The 20,441-nt window shown below is 46.0% G+C and overlaps 1 protein-coding gene across 3 annotated transcripts in view; it reads left to right on the forward strand.

The window, feature by feature from the left end:
- The window catches only part of PBX3 (PBX homeobox 3), a 173,667-nt gene that overhangs the window by 129,333 nt on the left and 23,893 nt on the right, over window positions 1-20,441 (forward strand). For all 3 annotated transcript variants that reach the window (XM_063316118.1, XM_063316120.1, XM_063316119.1), the window contains exons 4-6: window positions 9,961-10,202; window positions 15,266-15,456; window positions 19,879-20,014. In XM_063316118.1, coding sequence (XP_063172188.1) covers window positions 9,961-10,202; window positions 15,266-15,456; window positions 19,879-20,014 — 569 coding nt within the window. The remainder of the gene's footprint in view (window positions 1-9,960; window positions 10,203-15,265; window positions 15,457-19,878; window positions 20,015-20,441) is intronic.

Consider the following 20,441-nt stretch of genomic DNA (forward strand, 5'->3'; position numbering starts at 1 on the left):
TCACACTAAGAATATTTAGCCGGGACTTGTAGCGTCCCGAAGGACCCTACGTTGCCCTACTTCTGTTGCTGGAGCTTGGCAAGACTTTCTCCATCTTGTTTTTGGATTGTGGATCACAGTTGAGTTAATAAATGCCATGTACTTCGCTAGTCTGTTGGACTGGATGCTGGGTTGGTCCCTCTGGGTTAGAAGTTGAAGGATCTGCTACAATTTTAGTGGGTACTTTAAAAAAGTGTCGTCTTTCTTTTAGCCCCAACAGGATTCTTCTAGTGGAATACAGATATTTGGACTTTAATGGGTTTTTGAGAGGGGATTTGGACTTCCTACCACACTTAAATGTTTATCTTTGGATTCCTACAGCGTAGCAGGCTGCAAGTCAAAGCATCTTCATCATCATTTTATTTAGCATCCTCTAGCGTCGTCTTTATGACGCGGCCTTTGGTTTCTCATAACCGTTCTTAGAAAATAGAAATGACAGGGGGCTGTAGGACAAAGCTTGATCTGACAAGGTGCCCACATGCACTGAGAAAGGCAAAGGTAAGTCGGAGTGATGCAGAGGAGGCAGAGCGCTGGCAGAGTTGGTGCTGAGCAACTGTAGAGTCAGGAAGATGACCTTGTGGAAATGTGCAGGAACGGTTACCTTGGCAAAAGAGGCAGAAGCCTTTTTTAAGTCCAGAAAGTCCAAGTAATGTTCAGAAGCAGCTCAGATAGACATCTCCCTGATTCACTGGAGTATAAAAAGGGGGAGGAGGTGGTCCAGCACAGCTGATCTGGTCTATCTAGTGGGGCTAAAAGCACCCATACCAGGTGTATCTTCTAACCCACCCTAGAAGAACCTATTTTTACAAATTGGCATACTGACCCTTCCCACCATTTTCAGATGAATTTTGTGGTTTGTCCCCATCCTCGCCACACACTACAGCTTCATATCTCCACACTTAGACCACAGAGGGGTCACTCATCGCTTTTAAGGATCTAATGACATAGAATACACCATCACAGGCTAGTCTGGGCCAGTCGGTACAAAACCTGAGACTAAGTCTGCCAAAAGCACAATCTGAAATCGCGAGAGAATGCTCCAACGTCACTTTGGTGGCCCACCAAATCATCTTCTGTGAACTCTCCCGCACCAAAGCATCTGAGGCTATTAGCAGCTCATCTAGAGAGCCAGTTCAGTCTAGTGGTTAAGGTGCTGGGCTAGAAACCAGGAGCCTGTGAGTTCTAGTCCCACCTTAGGCCTGAAAGCTGGCTGGGTGACCTTGGGCCAGTCCCTCTCTCTCAGCCCAAGAGCCAATCAGGCGTGGTTTGAGAGTTCTAGTCCCACCTTAGGAGTGAAAGCCAGCTGGGTGACCTTGGGCCAGTCCCCCTCTCTTAGCCCAAGAGCCAATCAGGCGTAGTAGGAGAGTTCTAGTCCCGCCTTAGGCATGAAAGCCGGCTGGGTGACCTTGGACCAGTTCCCCTCTCTCAGTCCAAGAGCCAATCAGGCGTAGTAGGAGAGTTCTAGTCCCACCTTAGGCATGAAAGCCGGCTGGGTGACCTTGGGCCAATTCCCCTCTCTCAGTCCAAGAGCCAATCGGGCATGGTAGGAGAGTTCTAGTCCCACCTTAGGCATGAAAGCTGGCTGGGTGACTTTGGGCCAGTTCCCCTCTCTCAGTCCAAGAGCCAATCAGGCATGGTAGGAGAGTTCTAGTCCCGCCTTAGGCACGAAAGCCGGCTGGGTGACCATGGGCCAGTCACTCTCAGCCCAACTCGGTGCAATGCAGACTAGCCTCCTCGGGGTGCACCTGGGCAACATGACTTGTCACGGCTAAATAGTCTACACATCTCGCTGCTGGACCTCACAAGGATTTCCCGGCAAGAAAAAAGCAGCATGAACACCGAACTGCTATGCCATACGATTAAAAAAAATAAAGAAAGCAGCTCATCTTGACCTTGTTCCATGCTTCTGTGGCTAACACTGTTTCTATACCAACTCCAACATCAACCGCAGATGATGATTCTTTGAAGGAAGGGAACAGAGAGGTGGCGGTGGCTGTTTGGATGGCAGCAGCAATGCTCAGTTATGTGAAAGGAAGAGAAAAGCTCACAACGTTGTCTGTTTTTTCAGTGCTTGGCACTTTCCAAACTTCCTGTTTCTTTAACCTGACATATCAGTTTGCAGTCAAGGTGTGGACAGAACTATTGATGATTTCTGTGCTGGATGTTCAGTTGACCATGTGCCTCCATAACTTCCATCTTCTGCTGCTTTCCAATGATTTCTTCCCCACATCTCTTTTTTAAGCACACACATCTGGTTTCATTCTTTGTAAAACTGGTTGTTAACTCCTATCTGGGATATTTTTTTGAACACTTGCAAGGTGGCGTAAAATAAATACAGAAATGAGAGGGTTACCTCCAGTAACCTGGATGGGTTTCCAGTTCTTTTAATATGTTTCACTTTTACAGTTTCTCCACAGCATTAGTGGTACTAGGACTACTACTAGTAGTTATTTTCCTCTTTCTCCTCCTCCTCTTTGAGTTGTGTGTATGTGTGGTTTACTATGCCATGGCTGTTTTTGTAATTTTGTGGATCGCCCGAAAAGAAGAAAGCTGGGTGTGCATTTTGGGCCATGCTGTTGATAAATGTAAATATCTACTGTCAGTAGATGTGGTTGGGTGGGCAGTGTAAATATCCTGATGGACTAGAAACTTTCTAGATGTGCCCAACGGGTGGTGTGTTTCTCTGGAAGCAAAGCTGGGATGTGTGTGGTGGGTTGTCTCAATGATACTGTATGGAAAGGTAAACTGCAGCGTCTTTAGAAATGAGTTTTTAAGGGGTTCTGACTTTGGGATGCACCCAGAAGTTCACCTGGTGCCCCAGCACTTGTGTAATGACTGTGTAGATGTCACAGATTCCTTCTGCATCCATCAGAAGTGGTCATCTGTTCCTGGAATACAGGGCCAGTTGGCCTTGAACTGTGGAAGGGAGATGGCTTGGGATAAAGTGGAAGATTATCAGCTCTGTTGTGGATGGGAAAGTGGAGCAACTAATCTGAGAAGTATTAATAGGAACCTTTTGAATCATATCTTGAGTTCAGGCATCGGGTGAAACATTTCCAGCCCGGAGATTTATGAATTCCTAGTAAGCAGTTTGCCCAGCATGTAAACAAATCTCGCCGGGCTGTTTTAGGAAGGAAGGTGGATTCGAGCGACAAAGTAATCATTTTTATTCTCCTGATTTTCCAAATGGAAATGGACATATATGATAAAAATGTCAGGCACACTTCCCACGTCAGGCTCCTAACAGGATTACATGTCATCTCTTAATGTCTCACTCTGTTTTTCTTTGCCATGAATGGCTGCATTATTGCTCACAGGAACTCTGCTGTAATATATGGTAACAGACAAGTAGGTCTTTATGGCCAGTGATTATTCGCTTTGAATGAAACCTGTGATTTATGTCCATTTAACTGAAAAGCCTTGTAAATTCCCAGTGCTGCATTTTTCCTCAATAGAGAATGAGTGAAGCGAAAGTGACAACTACCTTGGTGGGGAAATGTACAGAGCATCGCAGTGTTATATTTAATATACCTGACATGACAAACGTGCCCACACTACCCCGTCACCTTTAAGCAGGCGTGGAAGTGACATCGAGACAGGAAGGACTTTGAGCACCAAGCATTTGGCCTCCGAATGCTGACGTTTAAGTAATTTCAGTTATGGCTTTCTCACCTCCCCCTCGCCCCACAAAAAAAATTAAAAGTCAGGAGAGATGCCACAACGAGAAACGTCTGAGGAAGGGTGTGGTGCTTGACTTTGGCACAGGACTGCTATGTTTTGCAACCCTTCTGCCATGTGGAATTAGCCATTTATGGTAGAAGACGAGAGGGGTTTGGGTAGAACCGAAATCTATGACTTGTACAAGCTAAGATGCAGAAGCTTGACTTGTGGGTCTCCAGAATCTCATCTCTAGCCAAGAAGAAGAGGAAGAGGAAGAGGAAGAAGAGGAAGAAGATCATCTCTCTTCCTCTGCTGGTGCTTCAGTTTAAAAATTTCCTCCTGTAGTACTTTTTTTTTTTAATCCGTTCAAGCATGTCTGATTCTCAGAGACTGCCTGGACAAGCCCCTGCAGTTTTCTTGGCAAGATTTCAGAAGTGGTTTGCCATTGCCTCCTTCCTAGGGCTGAGAGAGAGGGACTGGCCCAAGGTCACCCAGCTGGCTTTGTGCCTAAGGTGGGACTAAGACTCATGGTCTCCTGGTTTCTGGCCTGGTGCCTCCACCACAACACCAAACTGGCTCTCCCTGTAGTACCAGCCAAGGTCTTACCAGCTAACTAGGAGATTTAGGAAGCCGGGGATAGGATGCTGTTTTCCAAAGACTTAGCATGCCCCCCTCTCCCTGCTGTGACCACCTCTGGTTGATAATACGGTTTTGGCATTGATATTTTTCTCAGTTCCAAAGGGAGCCTGGACTTGTTAGTGGTACTGGAGTGGGCTGGTTAAGATTTGCATTGATCTTGATGGTCCTAAAGGAGGTCGCACAATGCAGTCTAAAGAGCATATTGAAAGTGGTGTTTCCAGCTGTGGCCATGATGGTTGTGATTCTGGGAGCTGCAGGTCAAAACTGTAGACCACCAAGTTGGGAAGAAGGTCATCCCTTCGAGACATTGGGCAACATGGCGTTGGAAGTTTCCAAGAAACAGTTGGCATCCAGTAGACATTGGGCATGAGACACGGTGTACTTATGAAGGGAACCTGAGGCACTAATGCATAACTACAGAAGAAGGGGTAGTCCTGGAATGGTCCCATATTTTGAGGAGCAAATAGCACTCAATCCGAATTCCTAACTCTGAATGTACACAAGTTCAAACCATTGTTTTTCATGCCTTTCCTAGCCACTGGTCTCTTGTGGGGAGCAGAGATTTGGGGTGTCCCCTCTCTCCTGAGACTTTAATCACCTAGAGTCTGTGGCCTGACGTGGCCTATGAGTCTGAATCAATCGATCTGTCTTGAAGACTTTCCCCATTCTCTAGTTAATTTCCCATATTTCAAATAGCCTGAGTGTATCAGTTTCAAAATGTTGCTAGAGTGTGCATTTTCCCCTAGCAGCACTCCACAAGAAAATCCGATAATGTTGAAAGGTTCTAAACTCACTGCATTCAGTGGTGGGGCCCATGAGCTATAATTGCCCCAAAGACCCATTGTAAAAAGTTGGAGGGGAAATGGATTTTTTGAAAGGAAATAGCATCAAGAGGATAGCTGGTATGATGTATGTTGCATGAGTGAGTCAGTCAACACGTTCCTAGAATATGATGCCTTTGACAATGCTTCTTCCCATCCAAATTCTCAGGAATGAAACAAAGGCTTTTGTTTTTGCTTTTTTTGAAGATGCATCTTGTAGATCAGCATTAACTTGGTGAACGGCTGGTTTAGGGTTAGCTCCCTTTCCACCCTCTACCCTTCCTTTGCTGTTGGACACCTGCATCCTTGTGTATGGTGCAATGCTCCTTTGTGATAGGCATGTTTTGAAAACATTTGACTCAAAGCTCTGGAAAAACAGCATACGCTCCTTTCAAGGTGAACATGGAAGTGAATTAATAAATAAGGCTGAAAAAGCTTTGTCCTTTATCTCCCCCAGAAGTCTCTGGGGCAGACTTTTCATTGTATTTGCAATATTATTCTGTTAGCCAGCATACCTACTGTACAATTCCAACACTGCGGGTTTCTAATCTGCTTATTTATAATTCAAAAGCTTGCCCATATATTAATGAACCCTTAATGAGCTGTTGAAAATGCCTGAATTACAGTCAGATTATTAAACTCAAACGGCCCCTGTAATCATACCATTTGAGTGGGATTTTAGGTGCTTTTCATATCAGCGGCTTTGTGTTGTGAAGGAGATGGGTTTATTCGAAGGATAGGCTTTGTAATAATTCTGACCTGCAATTTATTTATTGGCCTCTGAATGCTGGAGCTGGTGCAGGAGCTCTGGTGTGTTATCTGCGGAGGCAGGTGCATGGCGCATTGAAAGACAGCTAATTAGGATCCGCTGGAAGATATGCTAAAACTGTGGTTTTATAACAAAGCCAGGTTCGTTGTTAAACAATGTTTTAGCGTCTGTTTATGTGATTTGTCGGGATCTTGCAGATACGGAAATGAATGGTGTGGCTCTAAGTAGATAGAAATTGGGAGCAAACAAGCTTGTGGTTAACCTTTTGTGCCACGCCCAAGAAGAATGCTGTTAAAACGCTCCTCTGGCGGAAAAGGAACGGTTGGGGTTGAAAGCAGACCAAAGGATCCATCAAAAGGGGCACCAGCTTAAGCCGCCTTTATTGAATCTGGAAATATTTTTGGCTCTAGGCTGATGCATAACGATCTAGATTGAGTCCTTGCGTTTCCAATGTCATTAATACTGCTCCTGTTACGCTGGAAGTGATGTGTTGTGGTGCCCGTTGAAGCCCATGCTATATCTCTAATACCACGAAGCACTGAAAGGTCACCGAGCTAAACAGTAATAAACCTGTAGGTTGATATACTGGGGAATAAAAATAGACAAACAATAACCACTGTTGTGAGCCTATATGTTGAGAACGTACATAGCATTGGCGCTTAATTTCTAAAGGATGGCAGTCACGCCTGGAAAGGGAAAACACACCTCGGTACCCAGTAGACCTGTAGGGACATCTTCCCTATTGTTGATCCTTCAGCCTGCAGGGATCTGGAGCATTTGTTCCCAGAATTACATTCTTGTGCGTGTTTCAGTAATTAAGAAATTAAAAGGGGGGTTCAAGTCAGCTGCCTGAGGATGCCTTTAATCCAAGATTCTAGTCCAGTCCCTTGATCTGGGCAAGATCAAGGAAGCGAGAATTATGCAGCATTCAGGAAGGGGTTTTTAATGCTAGTCTTGGGGTAAACACAGAAGTTTGGGAAGTGTAAGGCAAATATCCAATCCTTGTTTATAGTGAGTTCATTAAAGGCGGGGGTCTCTTTGAATGGTTTGAAATGCTTCTTCCTAGGATTCTGGCTGACTTGCTACTGATAAAACAAGCTAATAACCATCTCCGTTTTTATCCCGTGATTTCTGTAATATTTAATTTATTTAATATTTAATCTGCCTTCCATTATTTTCCCAACCTCTCCACAATCTCCCACGCATATATTTAGCCATATTAAATTGCAGTTTGGTTGCTTTTGGATACCCCCAAACCTGAGATCTCAGATCATCCACCTTGGAACTGGTGGGTACGTGTTCAGATTGTCCGCCCTTTGGTGAAAAGCTGCTTTTTAAAGAATTGTCTCCCGCAATAAAGCATCTAGGTGCAGGGCCCCCAAACTCTTCAGCTCATCGACCCCTTCATGAAGTTTCAGATTGTTCATTGACCCCAAAACATTTATTATATGAACATCACTTAATTACTACTTTAATGGTACTATGAATAACAACAACACTGACCCCTTGGATAGTCCCATTGACCCTTGGGGGTCAATACTGACCCTGATCTAAATTATAAAAAGGCAGGACTTGCAAGATTGATGTCAGCCTTATCAGACCAGACAGGAGACACAACCTGATAAACTAATTCTACTTTATTGTAAAGCTACATTAACAGAATCTTGCAAGTCTGAAAGTACAAATCTCCCACTGTCTCCTTTACAGCCAGAGAAACTAGGGAGGGTCCCTTCTGAGCCTCTTTCTCCACCCATTATGCAGCTGCAGGCTAAGCCCTCTCTTATCTGACCATTCCCTAGGCAACATCTGTTCATCCCATCTCCCAAGGTCTTTCCCACATGCCATTACATCTTGCATGGAAATACCATGCTCTGCATAAGATGATAATGGACCAGACACAGCTTGAGTGACTGTGCAGGAGTGAACAGGTACAGATCTTCTTCCTTCTCCCTCTCTTCCCCCAAGCTAAATCAGAGCTAGAGTCAAGGGAAGCTGATCTCCCTGCTGTTTCTGAGCCAAATGCTTGTGGTTTGTGCATGTTGAGAAGTTGGCTGTTCCCAGCATGGAACATGCATTTGGCTGGATATGGACCCTGGTGGAGGAGGTATCAGCATGCAAGCACTGGGGGGTTCCCCCCACCCACGGGAATCAGCCAGGAATACTTGCTTTCTAAAACCTACTGGGAGAGGTTAATTAGACAGGGATATTTTGGAGGACGGTTGTACATCTTTAACAGACCTGAGGAGGTCTTGCAATTTTCTCCTTACATCTGTAATTATAATCTCGACGTTGTGTTTTGCAGTGTTGAGAACATCTTGGCAGTCCGCCCACCCCAACCTGATTAAACGTACAAATTGTCAGCCTTGATCTGCAGTGCTCAGATGGGACTGCTGATGAGGCATGATTTGGGGAGCTTCTCCTGGGCAGCCAAAGCTTTCAATTTCTCCTGGGTAGGGGAGAGGGAACGGGGTGCTTGCTAATAAAACAGATCCTGCTGCCGACGAAGCCTATGTTTGGGGCCCTGAAATCCTAATTTGTACAGGTGGTAAAAGAGCGCAGTCAGGAGTTACCTGTGGTTGAGCAGCCAAAGAACCCAGGACAAAAATACTTAGCACCCAAGATTGGCTGATTTTCTTTGACATCCATGTCTTGCATTCCTCCCTGGTAGTAAAAATAGAAGAAGCCAGGAGGACGGAGGAAATGCTGCCTTTCCACAATTTTTTTTTTAATTGTATGGCATAGCAGTTTGGTATTCATGCTGCTTTTCTTGATGGGAAATCCTTGTGAGGCCCAGCAGCCAGATGTGTAGGCCATTTAGCCATGACAAGTCACGCTGCACCAAGTTGGGCTGAGAGAGAGGGACTGGCCCAAGGTCACCCAGCCGGCTTTCATGCCTCAGGCGGGACTAGAACTCATAGGCTCCTGGTTTCTAGCCCAGCACCTTAGCTGCTAGACCAAACTTTCCACAATACTGATAGCAGATGCTGAAGTCAGCTGGTCCGCCTTGTCTGACAGGAGGACTGGCACTGTAAGTTTGCTCAACAGCAGAACTGGGCATTCAGGAGGCCCGAGTACATCAGGTGACTGATGACTTAGCAGTAGGCCCTCTCCTTGGGGGAACAGTTATTTAGGGATCAGATTCTCCTTTTGATCCATCTGTGATTTCACCCCCCTTCCAACCCTTGTTCGGACCAGGAACTACCACCCCCACACACAAAAAAATTTGCCTTCTCTCCTAATACAGGGATGGAATTAGTGAATGGGACTTTCAGTTCTTAGGAATTACCTGCCTTTGGGGGCTACTGGGATACAGGCTGAGTTTTGAGTCTATGCCATGGGAGCATCCATAAAATGGCTTGGGGGGCAGCAGTCGCAAAGCAGCCATTTGCCAGTCAGAGTAAACTGTGGGCTGGAACACCCCACTTTCTTTCTTTCTGAGGAAATAGAGGTCATGGTGGAAGGTGGATCTTGGCTTTGCAGTGTGTTAGCTTGCATTAGGTGTGTTTAATTAAAAAAAATCTTTAAAAATGGAATTGGGGCATGAAACCTGATGGGTTCTTGGCTGTAGAATTCAGCCTTCCATATGTTGCCATACAACCCCCAACTGGATGGCCAAGAGCAAGGAATGCTGGGCGATGTAGTTCAGGAACATCTTGAGGGCCTTGTGTTTAGTATCCATGCTTTGGGATGATGGGTGAATCCAGCCATTGACCACGTGGTAATCTGGGATGAATGAATGAATGAATGTATGAATGAATGAACGAACAGCTATGATGATAAATCTGTTTACCCCCCTGTTTAATTCCCTTGAGTTGCAAAATTCAGAAGGCAGAACCTTGGCTTAATGGCAACTTCTTGAAGGCCAACTCCTGCAGGCTAGATAGCTGCAGAAATTCCATGAAAGCACCTCTCTATGGAAAGGCAACACGTTCTGTTTTAGTGGGTCCAACAGCTGGCAGGATGAATGCAGGTATGGAAATTTCAGGTTGAGTTAATTTAGATCTCCTTCTTTCTTTCCTTCCTTCCTCCAAGGTCTCAGCATCCGAGGGGCACAAGAGGAAGACCCCCCAGATCCGCAGCTCATGAGGTTGGACAATATGCTTCTTGCGGAAGGAGTCTCGGGTCCCGAGAAAGGCGGCGGATCGGCGGCAGCAGCAGCAGCCGCGGCGGCCTCCGGAGGATCTTCAGATAACTCAATCGAGCACTCAGATTACCGAGCCAAATTGACGCAGATCAGACAGATCTACCACACCGAGTTGGAGAAATATGAGCAGGTTAGAGCTTGCCCCCTTTCCACCTGGCTACCTTCATGGTGGTTCTCTGCTTCGCGAGGCTACAGTTGGAGAATGTACTACATAAATTCATGCCATCCTAATTTCAAAAAAATGGCATGTAAATTCAGTCTGTAACTCAGGCGTGTTACAGTTGGTGTTGCTCCTCACCTGGAAGGATGGATTTTAGGGGGCAGGTAGTATCTTGGGGTCTTGGACAGAGATGTGAAGATGTAGCCCACAGTGGAAAAATTCAGGGAAAAACGTGTTTTTTTCTTGCACGGAGGAGATGAATTTCTTTTTCCATTGGGGGAGAAGATAATTTTCCTGACCCACTTCCTTCTTGGTGGAAAAACGCTTTCTGTCTCCAGTTGTTTTCATCATCTTGCACGGGCTCGTTGGGGGAAGCAAAAAACGTGTGTCTTTTCTTAAAAGGAAGGAGAAACCATCCCAGCATGCCAAGAGACACTTCTGCATTTCTTAGCTCAGATTTCTAGTTGTCGTGCTCTAACCGTGGTGGAGATGAAGCAACACTGAGCCCGTTTTAAGTGAAAACTGTCCACCCGAAGTTTCAGTAGACAGAAGAGCAGCGGAAACCAGTTCCAAGTTTTGAGGGCTCCGGTTTCCTGGTCTGGTAGCTCTCAGACTAATAAATGCAAGTGTTCGTAAGGCAGCCGGCGTTCAAACCCCACAGCTGAGTTTGTAAAGGGTTTCAGCTGAAATGTCACGTACATCTGTCCAAACCCCAGGAAACCGAGGCAGGGTGGGATGGGGCGGGGTGAGGGAAGAGCAATGCTGGGGAGAGCACAAAGCTAAGCCGAATCAAAACCCACAAGCTTTCCTCCCCTGATTCTCACGCCCAGTAGGGTCTCCTCTGCTGTTCCCCCCCATGCCTTGCAGCCAACGTTCTCATGCAAGTTTGTCTTGGCTGTCTCCAAAGCCAAGGAACACGAAGGTCTGTTTTCCCATGAGGGTTGGCTTGAACGTTTTTTTTGGAAGTCTTTTTTTGTTGTTGCTGTCGTCAAGAAGGTTGTTTCGGGTGGAAATGGTGGACTGGAGATTCGCAGGGGTGCTGGTGGTGTGTTTCGATATGGAAGCCAAAGCAGTAGACCTGTCTAACTCAGGAGGAGATGTAGGAGGCTTGAGGACGAAGAAAATGACCAACTGTAGAATCAACTGAACCAATCCACTGTATATAACAAGCCCTGAGTTTAGGTCCGTCCTTCCATGGTAACAGATATCTCTTGCTTATTTCTCAGCCTTGAATATAGAAGGCACCTATACCATGTTTTGATAATGGTCCTGTTTGGTCTCAGGCCCCTTTGATCTTCAGTCCCCACTCTCTCATACATCCTCACCCTTTCTCTTTCTCCAGTAAAACACACAGACAGAACATCTAGTGGTATCCAGGATTTCAGCTGTAGTATCAATCAGATTCTCCTTTAGGGCCCAAACTTGCAAATTCTGGGTGGGGTAGGGTTTAAGCCAAGACCCCCTTGCTACAGACTCGCTTTCCCTTAAAGTTGCAGGTGCTCTTGAGTTGAGTGTACGAATGAGGGAGCCAATGAGCGTGAAAAACCTTCAGCCCCTTCCTGTCCTAACAGCCAGGAACCACGCTGAGACAAGGAACTGGTCTCTAATGTTTTATTGCTTGTACATAACAGGAATCCTAACAAACTGAAGAAGCGTGGGAAAAACCCAGCCATATAAACCCCAAAGGTTAAGGCGGTCCTGATCTGTGTCTCTTTGAATGGCTGCCCAATTCCTCAGTGCTACGCATGCGCTTGACAGCCTGGATGGGAGCCCCCTGCTCGCCATCCTTACTCATGACACTTCCGCTGAGATGTGGAGGGTGAGAAGAGACGGATCCCAGGTTAGAATATAAGAAACTGCTTTGTAGCAAGCTGGAAGTTTGACCTCTTCAGGTTAATACTGTGGTCACTAATTAACAGCAGGTTTTCCGAATGAGGTTTTCCCAACCCTGCTTGGACACCTTAGTAATGCCAGCCAGGACTTTCTGCAGACAGACTTTGGGCTCCATCCTTCCCCTAAAAATAAAGAAGCTCGTCTTTAAAATTCTGAATAAAGGTATCCATGAGCAAAGGAAATGGACCTCTGTTGCGTTGATCTTTTGATTCATCAAGCCCAGGTTGGAGTTCGCCGAACCTTATCTGCAAATGCTGACAATTGAATATGAGACCATTTGCATGCAAATAGATCTGGCCCCATTCTAGAGGCTTCAGACTTGCAAAGAATCATAATCATAATACCTTCCTGAAACCTACAAGTCCTGCGTCAAACACGACCTGCAAAGTAGGAGACAGGGAACACAACCTGTCCCTTTTAGATATCTGGGCCAGCCCCAAGAAGGGGGCTGCCTTCCTGCCTTTCTCTTGCTTGCCTCGGCTTCCTTTGAACCCAGAAGCAAAGGCCGATGCTGTCTTCATCGTGGTTTCGGCCCCCCACCTCTGGCCCCCTGCCTGGAGTTTGATTTTGACATTTGTTGCCAGTTAGGGGAGTGCACTTTAAAGAGCCCAGCTCTTTCAGAAAGTATGTCATGCCATCACTTTCTCCCTCACTTTCTTAGCGCCAGGAGAAATGCTTCTCTTCATAATTTACAGCCGCTATAATAGAGATGACATATTGAAAGCTATCTTCTATAATTACATTGAAATACATTTTTGCTGTAGGCAAAAGTATTGTAAGCGTCTCAAAACTCCCAGGACAACTGGGTACCCACCGAGCACACAGACGCACACGATGCCTGGCTGTCCTCTCTCCAAAAGGATGCTTTTGGGGACCAGGAAGGGTACCAAAACCAGGAGCCTGCTGGACCAGGCAAAGCCAAAGGGATGTGGGGCGTGTTACTATTTTTTTAGCGCCAGAAGGAAAAAGCAGAGACTGGACCCAATGGGCAATTCATCATGCTAAAACTGCAGTGGAGAAAACAAGAGTTATCCTGTGGCTTTCCGGCTGCCTTAAAGAATTGCAGGACCATCTCCGTTTTCACATAAGCCGGCTGCGTGTTCCTGCTCTTTCGCTTTCCATCCTGGCAAATGATTCCTGGGGAAAGATCCCACAGCAGGGCTGGAGAACTATTTAGCCTCGCCTTGGGGGACTGAGCTGGTTGGAAGGGTGGGTGGCTGGGGGTCCAACAAAATCTTTCTAGGGCGTTTTCTCTGGCACAACGCAGGAAGGAATGTTCCCTTTGGCTTCATCCTTGGTTTTAGCAGCAACGCCGAACCTCCGCCGTAAGATTGCCCCCGGATTTTTAATTATCTAAATGTAAATACTTAACAAATTTTACTTAGAGTAATGAGCTAAGTGCACACTCCATAAATGAGCTGTTCAGGTTAATCATGGATGAAGTACCGGTTTTAAAGGCAAGCGCTTTTGAATCCCGCAGAAAGACTGGTCCGCTGCCAAATTGCTAATCAGCATTTGCATTTGTGGTCCTCTTTGCCGTAATGTGTTTTCAGAGATGCTTGGAGGAACCTGTGATATGGAGGCGAGGTTTCCACCCTTCTTTCTCCCTGGCCACCTGCCCTGTTCTGGGCAACAATTTTGCCTTTAGCCTTCCAGGAGATCGGTCAGTGCCAACAGGTCTTCCCATGGTTTTATTTTATGCTTCATCCCACCCTGGTTTCTCTAGCTGTGATATCAGCAACAAACCAACCTCAAGTGTGGTGTTGTGGTTAACAGGGTGGGTTATGACTAGGGTGTTGTTCTTGTTGTTTATTCGTTCAGTCGCTTCCGACTCTTCGTGACTTCATGGACCAGCCCACGCCAGAGCTTCCTGTCGGTCGTCAACACCCCCAGCTCCCCCAGGGACGAGTCCGTCACCTCTAGAATATCATCCGTCCATCTTGCCCTTGGTCGGCCCCTCTTCCTTTTGCCTTCCACTCTCCCTAGCATCAGCATCTTCTCCAGGGTGTCCTGTCTTCTCATTATGTGGCCAAAGTACTTCAGTTTTGCCTTTAGTATCATTCCCTCAAGTGAGCAGTCTGGCTTTATTTCCTGGAGGATGGACTGGTTTGATCTTCTTGCAGTCCAAGGCACTCTCAGGATTCTCCTCCAGCACCACAGTTCAAAAGCATCGATCTTCCTTCTCTCAGCCTTCCTTATGGTCCAGCTCTCGCAGCCATATGTTACTACGGGGAACACCATTGCTTTAACTATGCGGACCTTTGTTGTCAGTGTGATGTCTCTGCTCTTAACTATTTTATTGAGATTTGTCATTGCTCTTCTCCCAAGGATTAAGCGTCTTCTGATTTCCTGGCTGCAGTCAGCATCTGACCCAGGGTCTATTCCACCCTCAAGGAGGGAAGTTCCCTGGGGGATCTAGGGGTGGTCATAGGCTGTAAGAAATGGTTCACAGACTGATATGGATTCAAGCAAGCCTTGTGTAAATAACTCGCAACTGCAAACTTTCCCCCTTTGTCAAGGAAGAGACCCATCTTCTCTCTGGTGGATTTTAAGACTGGGAGAAAGAGACTCACCAAGTCTCTGCCCTAATAGACATCTAGATATCTTGGTTCCAGACCCAAAGTAATGTGTTTGCTGCAACCCTTTGTGCTGACTGCTTTTGTCTTAATAAATCTCTTGGAGATTGCTTTGTGAGATGTGGGTTGGGGAAAGAAAATCACTTTCAGTTCAGACAGCAACCAAGGATCTGACATGGCTGAGGGTACCTCATGGAGTTTATGCTTGTGGGAAAATGGAAGAAAGTGCTGGAGGAAAGGCAGGATAGAATTCTAACAAGGAAATAAAAATGAACTCTGCCAGAGGAAAGATCTCTCACTGACTGAGTTCACACAACATGTTAAAGGAGGCTGGGGGTGTTACAGTTTACATCTTGGTGGTGTTTTAGCAGGTTCTGTGACCCAGAACATTGTGTGAAGCCAGAATATGGTTGACTCTGGGGGGCATAGCAGATCATTGGAACACATCCATAGTGGTAGTGGTGTTGTTTTTAACCTGGATTAAGCATGTTGTGTGTCTCCAGTTGCTATGACTTTAGCCAAACTACCCCTCACTGCTCTTTCTTTCCTTGCCCTTCTCCGTAGGCATGCAATGAATTCACCACCCACGTGATGAACCTCCTCCGGGAACAGAGTCGAACACGCCCCATTTCCCCCAAAGAGATAGAGAGGATGGTGGGGATCATCCATCGGAAATTCAGCTCCATCCAGATGCAGCTCAAACAAAGCACTTGTGAAGCGGTCATGATCTTGAGATCCCGGTTCCTTGATGCCAGGTGGGTAGATCTGGTGGTTCTATTAGGGGGTTGCAGTGGATCAGGAAAGACTGCTTCTTCTAGCTATTCACAAGCAACATTAAAGTTTGAAAGACACATTATTGTTCCATCATAATAGAAGAACTTAAAAGCCTGGTTATGCAAGGTCCACTTCTTGGCCAGTTTCTCTGGTGCTCTAGGAGATGATGTCCTTGCTCCTGTTCTGAAAAATATTCTCCTCCCTTCCTCCACATTCTCTCTGTTACACCAAACTTGGACAATTGTCCTAAATGGCTTAGGAACCAACAAGCATCAATACCAGTCATGCAGGTGTGCTAGAATCAGCTAGGGAAGTTGGCTTGTGATTCTCTTGGTGGGTTCAGCTTGAAGTTCTGTGGCCAGGAGCAAAGCCTTCGCACTGGCATCATCCCCATGGTAGAACTTCAGGGGTGATATTGTTGGCCCAGACATTTGTAGGGTAACAGCTACAACCAGACTGTTTTAACATTGTTTTTGAGATGGCATTAAAACCCTACTTGCATTTAATGTCCGCATGAGACTGTTTTTAAGGATTGTCTTCTTGACAGTTTTATTCAAGATCGTTTCATTCTTTTGGAAACCTTCTTGGCTGTTCTGGAAGGAAGGGCAATATAGACATTCTTATTCGTTTTGGTAATTGTTTAGCTCTCCGTTGTTTAATAATAACAGCCATCCCACTGTTCCTCCACTGAATTTATTGCTAAAACATTTAGTTCAGCCTTCTGAAGGCCAAGCAACTACAGCCTAAGTATGGTGCTTTCTAACTCTGCCTCTACTCTAGTGTGATTAAGCTTCAGAAGTGTTAGGAAGATGCCCAGCCATTTGTAGGAGCATCATGTGGGAAGATACAAGACACAAAGTTGGCTATAGAATGGTTCATGAGTTAGGGTTAGGGTTGGGGCCATGGCCTTGGGGTCTGCTACCAGCTGTCAGCCACATTGCTCAAAGCCACCAATCTTGGCCGTGGTCCTCTCTTACCTGATGCCAAAAGGCCATGCTGGTTTGATAAATCAGCACCTGGGAGAGAAAGAAGTACCTGCGCTTGAAGAGCAAGAAGGTGAGGCAGAAAATAGGAGAAAGTGGAGGAATGAGAGGAAGCGCTGCACCAGGGAAAAGGGGTTGATGCCAGAGAATACGTGTACTGGATTACTAATGGAGTACAGCCTTCCAGATGGGAGCTCCCTGTGGAACATCTAGGCGGTTTAATCGCAAGAAGCCCAGAGGTAAAACATTTAAAGAGTTTTCTAAAGAGCAGGCTGTAAAAGAAGAAAGGAAAAAACATGTATTGGGGAGGATGGAAGGTGGCCCAAGTGGGGAATAGGTAGTTCCTTTTAAAGCTATGAAGGGTCCTTAGGATGATTCTGCAAGAATTTGGCAAACACAATTGGCATCGCTGCCTTTAGCCCTGGTGTGGTGGCTACTCCCAAGTGCACCGAATGCGAACCCAATTGTTTGAAAAGGAGTCGCTTGGCAAGATCCTTGGCCTTTCCACTCGGCTGTCATGTGAGTTCAGCAGCTGCCCCGACCTTTTTTATTTTTTCACTCCCGCTCTTCCAGAGCAGATATTTTAATCCGTCTTGCTGCAGCTAAGCCTCCTTGCACTGTCACGGCCACCAGATCACCTCTGGGCAAAGCCAGTGAAGTTTGGAGCCAGGGTGGAAAACCGGTGGCCTTTTCGATGTCACAAATGGAATTGCTGGTGGCGTCAACAGCAAAGGGCTGCAGAAGCTGGATTTTAGCTACATTTGCAGGAAAGGTTTGCTTGCCTGATTGGCTTCTTCTAGTACATGGGAACTAGTAGATAATCCAACGAGTATGTTCCCTCTGCAAAACACTCCATGTGACCTCATGGTGGGATTCTATGGGGACCAGTCTTCAGAATCATTTTGACAATGATTCTGTTAAATCCAGGTTAAAAAAAAAAAATCAGGCACATTGAGCTTTTTAATTCACACGCTGATGGCTTAGCCAACAAAGGCCAAGGCAGCTCTGCTACCATTTTTGAACCCTTGCTACTTGTCCTAACAGCCAGGAAACACGCTGAGACAAGGAACTGGTCTCTAATATTTATTGCTAGTACTTAACAGGAATCCTAACAAACTGAAGAAGCGTGGGAAAACCCAGACATATAAACCCCAAAGGTTAAGGCGGTCCCGATCTGTGTCTCTTGGAATGGCTGCCCAATTCCTCAGTGCTACGCATGCGCTTTACAGCCTGGATGGGAGCCCCCTGCTCGCCATCCTTACTCAGGACAGTATTTTTATGGATGATAAAAAAAGGGGGTATTCTAGGATGGAATTTGGACCAAATCACCCCCATTGTCCTAACAGCCAGGAACCACGCTGAGACGAGGAGTAGTTCTCTAGTGTTTATTACTGCTACATAAACAGAATCCTAACAAACTGAAGAAGCGTGGGAAAAACCCAGACATGTAAACCCCAAAGGTTAAGGCGGTCCCGATCTGTGTCTCTTTGAATGGCTGCCCAATTCCTCAGTGCTACGCATGTGCTTAACAGTCTGGGTGGGAGCCCCTGCTGGCCATCCTTACTCATGACACTACTGGATTCTTCTCCAGTTTCGCTTTGTTGTTTTGCTGGATGGTTGGACACAGAGTTGTTGCCCCCCCACCCCAGTATATTTTATTTTCAAGGTATGGGCCCTGTAGATATTCTCAGAAAGGTTGGGAATACTGCAGTTCAGTGCTTTCTGCTAGCAGCACAGCTTCTTCCCATTTTATTTCATTGATCACTTAATGAGTGAACTGGTATCACCAATGGGCAAACTTTCTAGGGGGTTCAGAATAAAGCATAAAACTGTAATGGAACCAGGGGTATTAAGAGCGATATCTGGATGCCATTAAAATTGAGAGTTAAAAGCCCACCTTTTGAAACATGGTTTTAGGACTTTATAAAAAGTCTGCAAAGAGCTTTGGCCCCTTAGATCGGCAGGGGATGCATTCCCCGAAGTGGAGGTGACTGTCCAAAGGGCTCACCCTGAAGTCATTCCAAGGCTTGTAAATGCATAGTGTGTATGAGTTGGAAACGACATTAAGGGCCATCTAGTCCACCCACCTGCTAGTAGAGGAATCTACTAAACCATCCCTTACAGGTGGCCTGCGTGCCCCCCCCCCCTTTAAAAGCCTAGTGACGTGGTGTAATGGGATGTGCGAATGGTCTTGGCAGACTGGAGGAAGAGCTGCAGATTCAGCAATGATTGGATAAGAGGCAGCTGAGCCCGCAGAAGGCAAAGGGGCGTGGGAAGCGTCTCAGAGGGACCCTCCCTCATTTCTTGGACTGTAAAGGTGAGTGGGGGAGAGAGATATTTTCAGACTTGCAAGATTCTGTTAATGTAACCTTACAATAACTTTAGAGCTAGTACTCCTGGGTGTGCTTCTTGTCTGGACTACCTCGCAAAGCTGACAGGGTGAGGTGATGCGTGACTGCTCCAAGCGTGAATCCACAGCAACTGTAGGCAGTAGTAATATACTTTATTGATTAGTCTATTTGACCATATCAAAGCATCAGTAAAATACAATAAGACAACATAAGGCAAGACACAATATTTATTTATTTATTCCAGTTTCATTGCCGCCCATCTCCCCCAAAAGAGGGACTCTGGGCAGCTTACAATAAAATCCAGCTACAACCATAAACGTTAACACCCCATAAAAATAAAGCACATTACAAATATAAAATGCGATAAATAAATATAAAATCCAAGAGGCTATAAAATTCCAAGCTGGTGGGAGGGGCTCTAGGGTGCGAGCCACCCCCAGGAATGGCTACCCACCTTCCCGCCCCAAGTGAGACGGCAGAACCAGGTCTTCAGGGCCTTCTGGAAGGTCAGGAGAGAAGGGGCCTGCCTCACCTCTGAGGGCAAGGTGTTCCAGAGGGAATATAATGAGAAAAATGAGCTACAGTGAGATAAAATAGATAAAATAGAGCAAGGTAGGGTAAAATAAGGATAAAAGGTAAGGTAAGATACGATAAAATAGAGTACAGAGCTGTATAATAAGATGAATATTAGACTCAAAAACAATATATGTTTAAGTGAATTGTACGCAACCCCAATGAGTTCTATAAAATACATTCTCTGTGTGCAATGTTTAAAAATAGCAACGTTGACGTGATACCTGCAAAATATCAACTGTAGGTGATCCTGCATTTTTACTCTTTTTAGTAAAACGGTGTTGTTGTTGTTTTAAGTCAGGGCAACGCAGGAGCTGTTGGAGGGCGCTCTGCTCCATCCCAATTCAAGGAAGTGAAAAAGATTTTCTCCCCATTTTCTCCTTGCTTACTTTCCAGATCTGAGCCTCACCTGTGGGAATTGTCTCTCTCTCCTTTCCTTCCTTCCTTCCTTCCCTCCCTTCCTCTCTCCCACTGCCCTCCTCTGCTCTGCTCTTAGGCGAAAAAGGCGCAACTTCAGTAAACAAGCCACAGAAATTTTGAACGAGTATTTTTACTCACACCTCAGCAACCCCTACCCAAGCGAAGAAGCCAAAGAAGAGCTGGCGAAGAAATGCAGCATCACGGTATCACAGGTAAAACCAGGCTCCTTCAGGGTGGCTTGGGAAGACATTTGGTGATAGGTCCCCATTGTGAGATGGAATGGCCATTCGCCTTCTGGTGAGCAGAGAAGATTTCCTCAATCGTTCTTTGATCAGCCCTAAGTTAGGCCACTTAACTCTCCCCCAAGGTACTCATTGATAGCCTTTGGGAGAAGAACGCCCTTCTCTTTTGGACATAGGGACCTGCTTCTAGTATCCACCTGCACTTTTCCAGCTGGAGCAAAGATCCGTCCTGGCGATGCCTGAAATCCTATTCTTCAAGAATACCAAAGGCCAAAGATGAGATCTTTAGTCTATGAACCCTGTGTTCTCTGCCACAGGGTTGTGGAGTAAAAAGTACATGGGGGCTTCCTGGTGGAAGTAAGATGGTCACGTCACTTGTAGGAGTAGGACGAATTTG

Source organism: Candoia aspera, chromosome 16 (genome assembly GCF_035149785.1).
Source record: "Candoia aspera isolate rCanAsp1 chromosome 16, rCanAsp1.hap2, whole genome shotgun sequence".
Classification (NCBI taxonomy): domain Eukaryota; kingdom Metazoa; phylum Chordata; class Lepidosauria; order Squamata; family Boidae; genus Candoia; species Candoia aspera.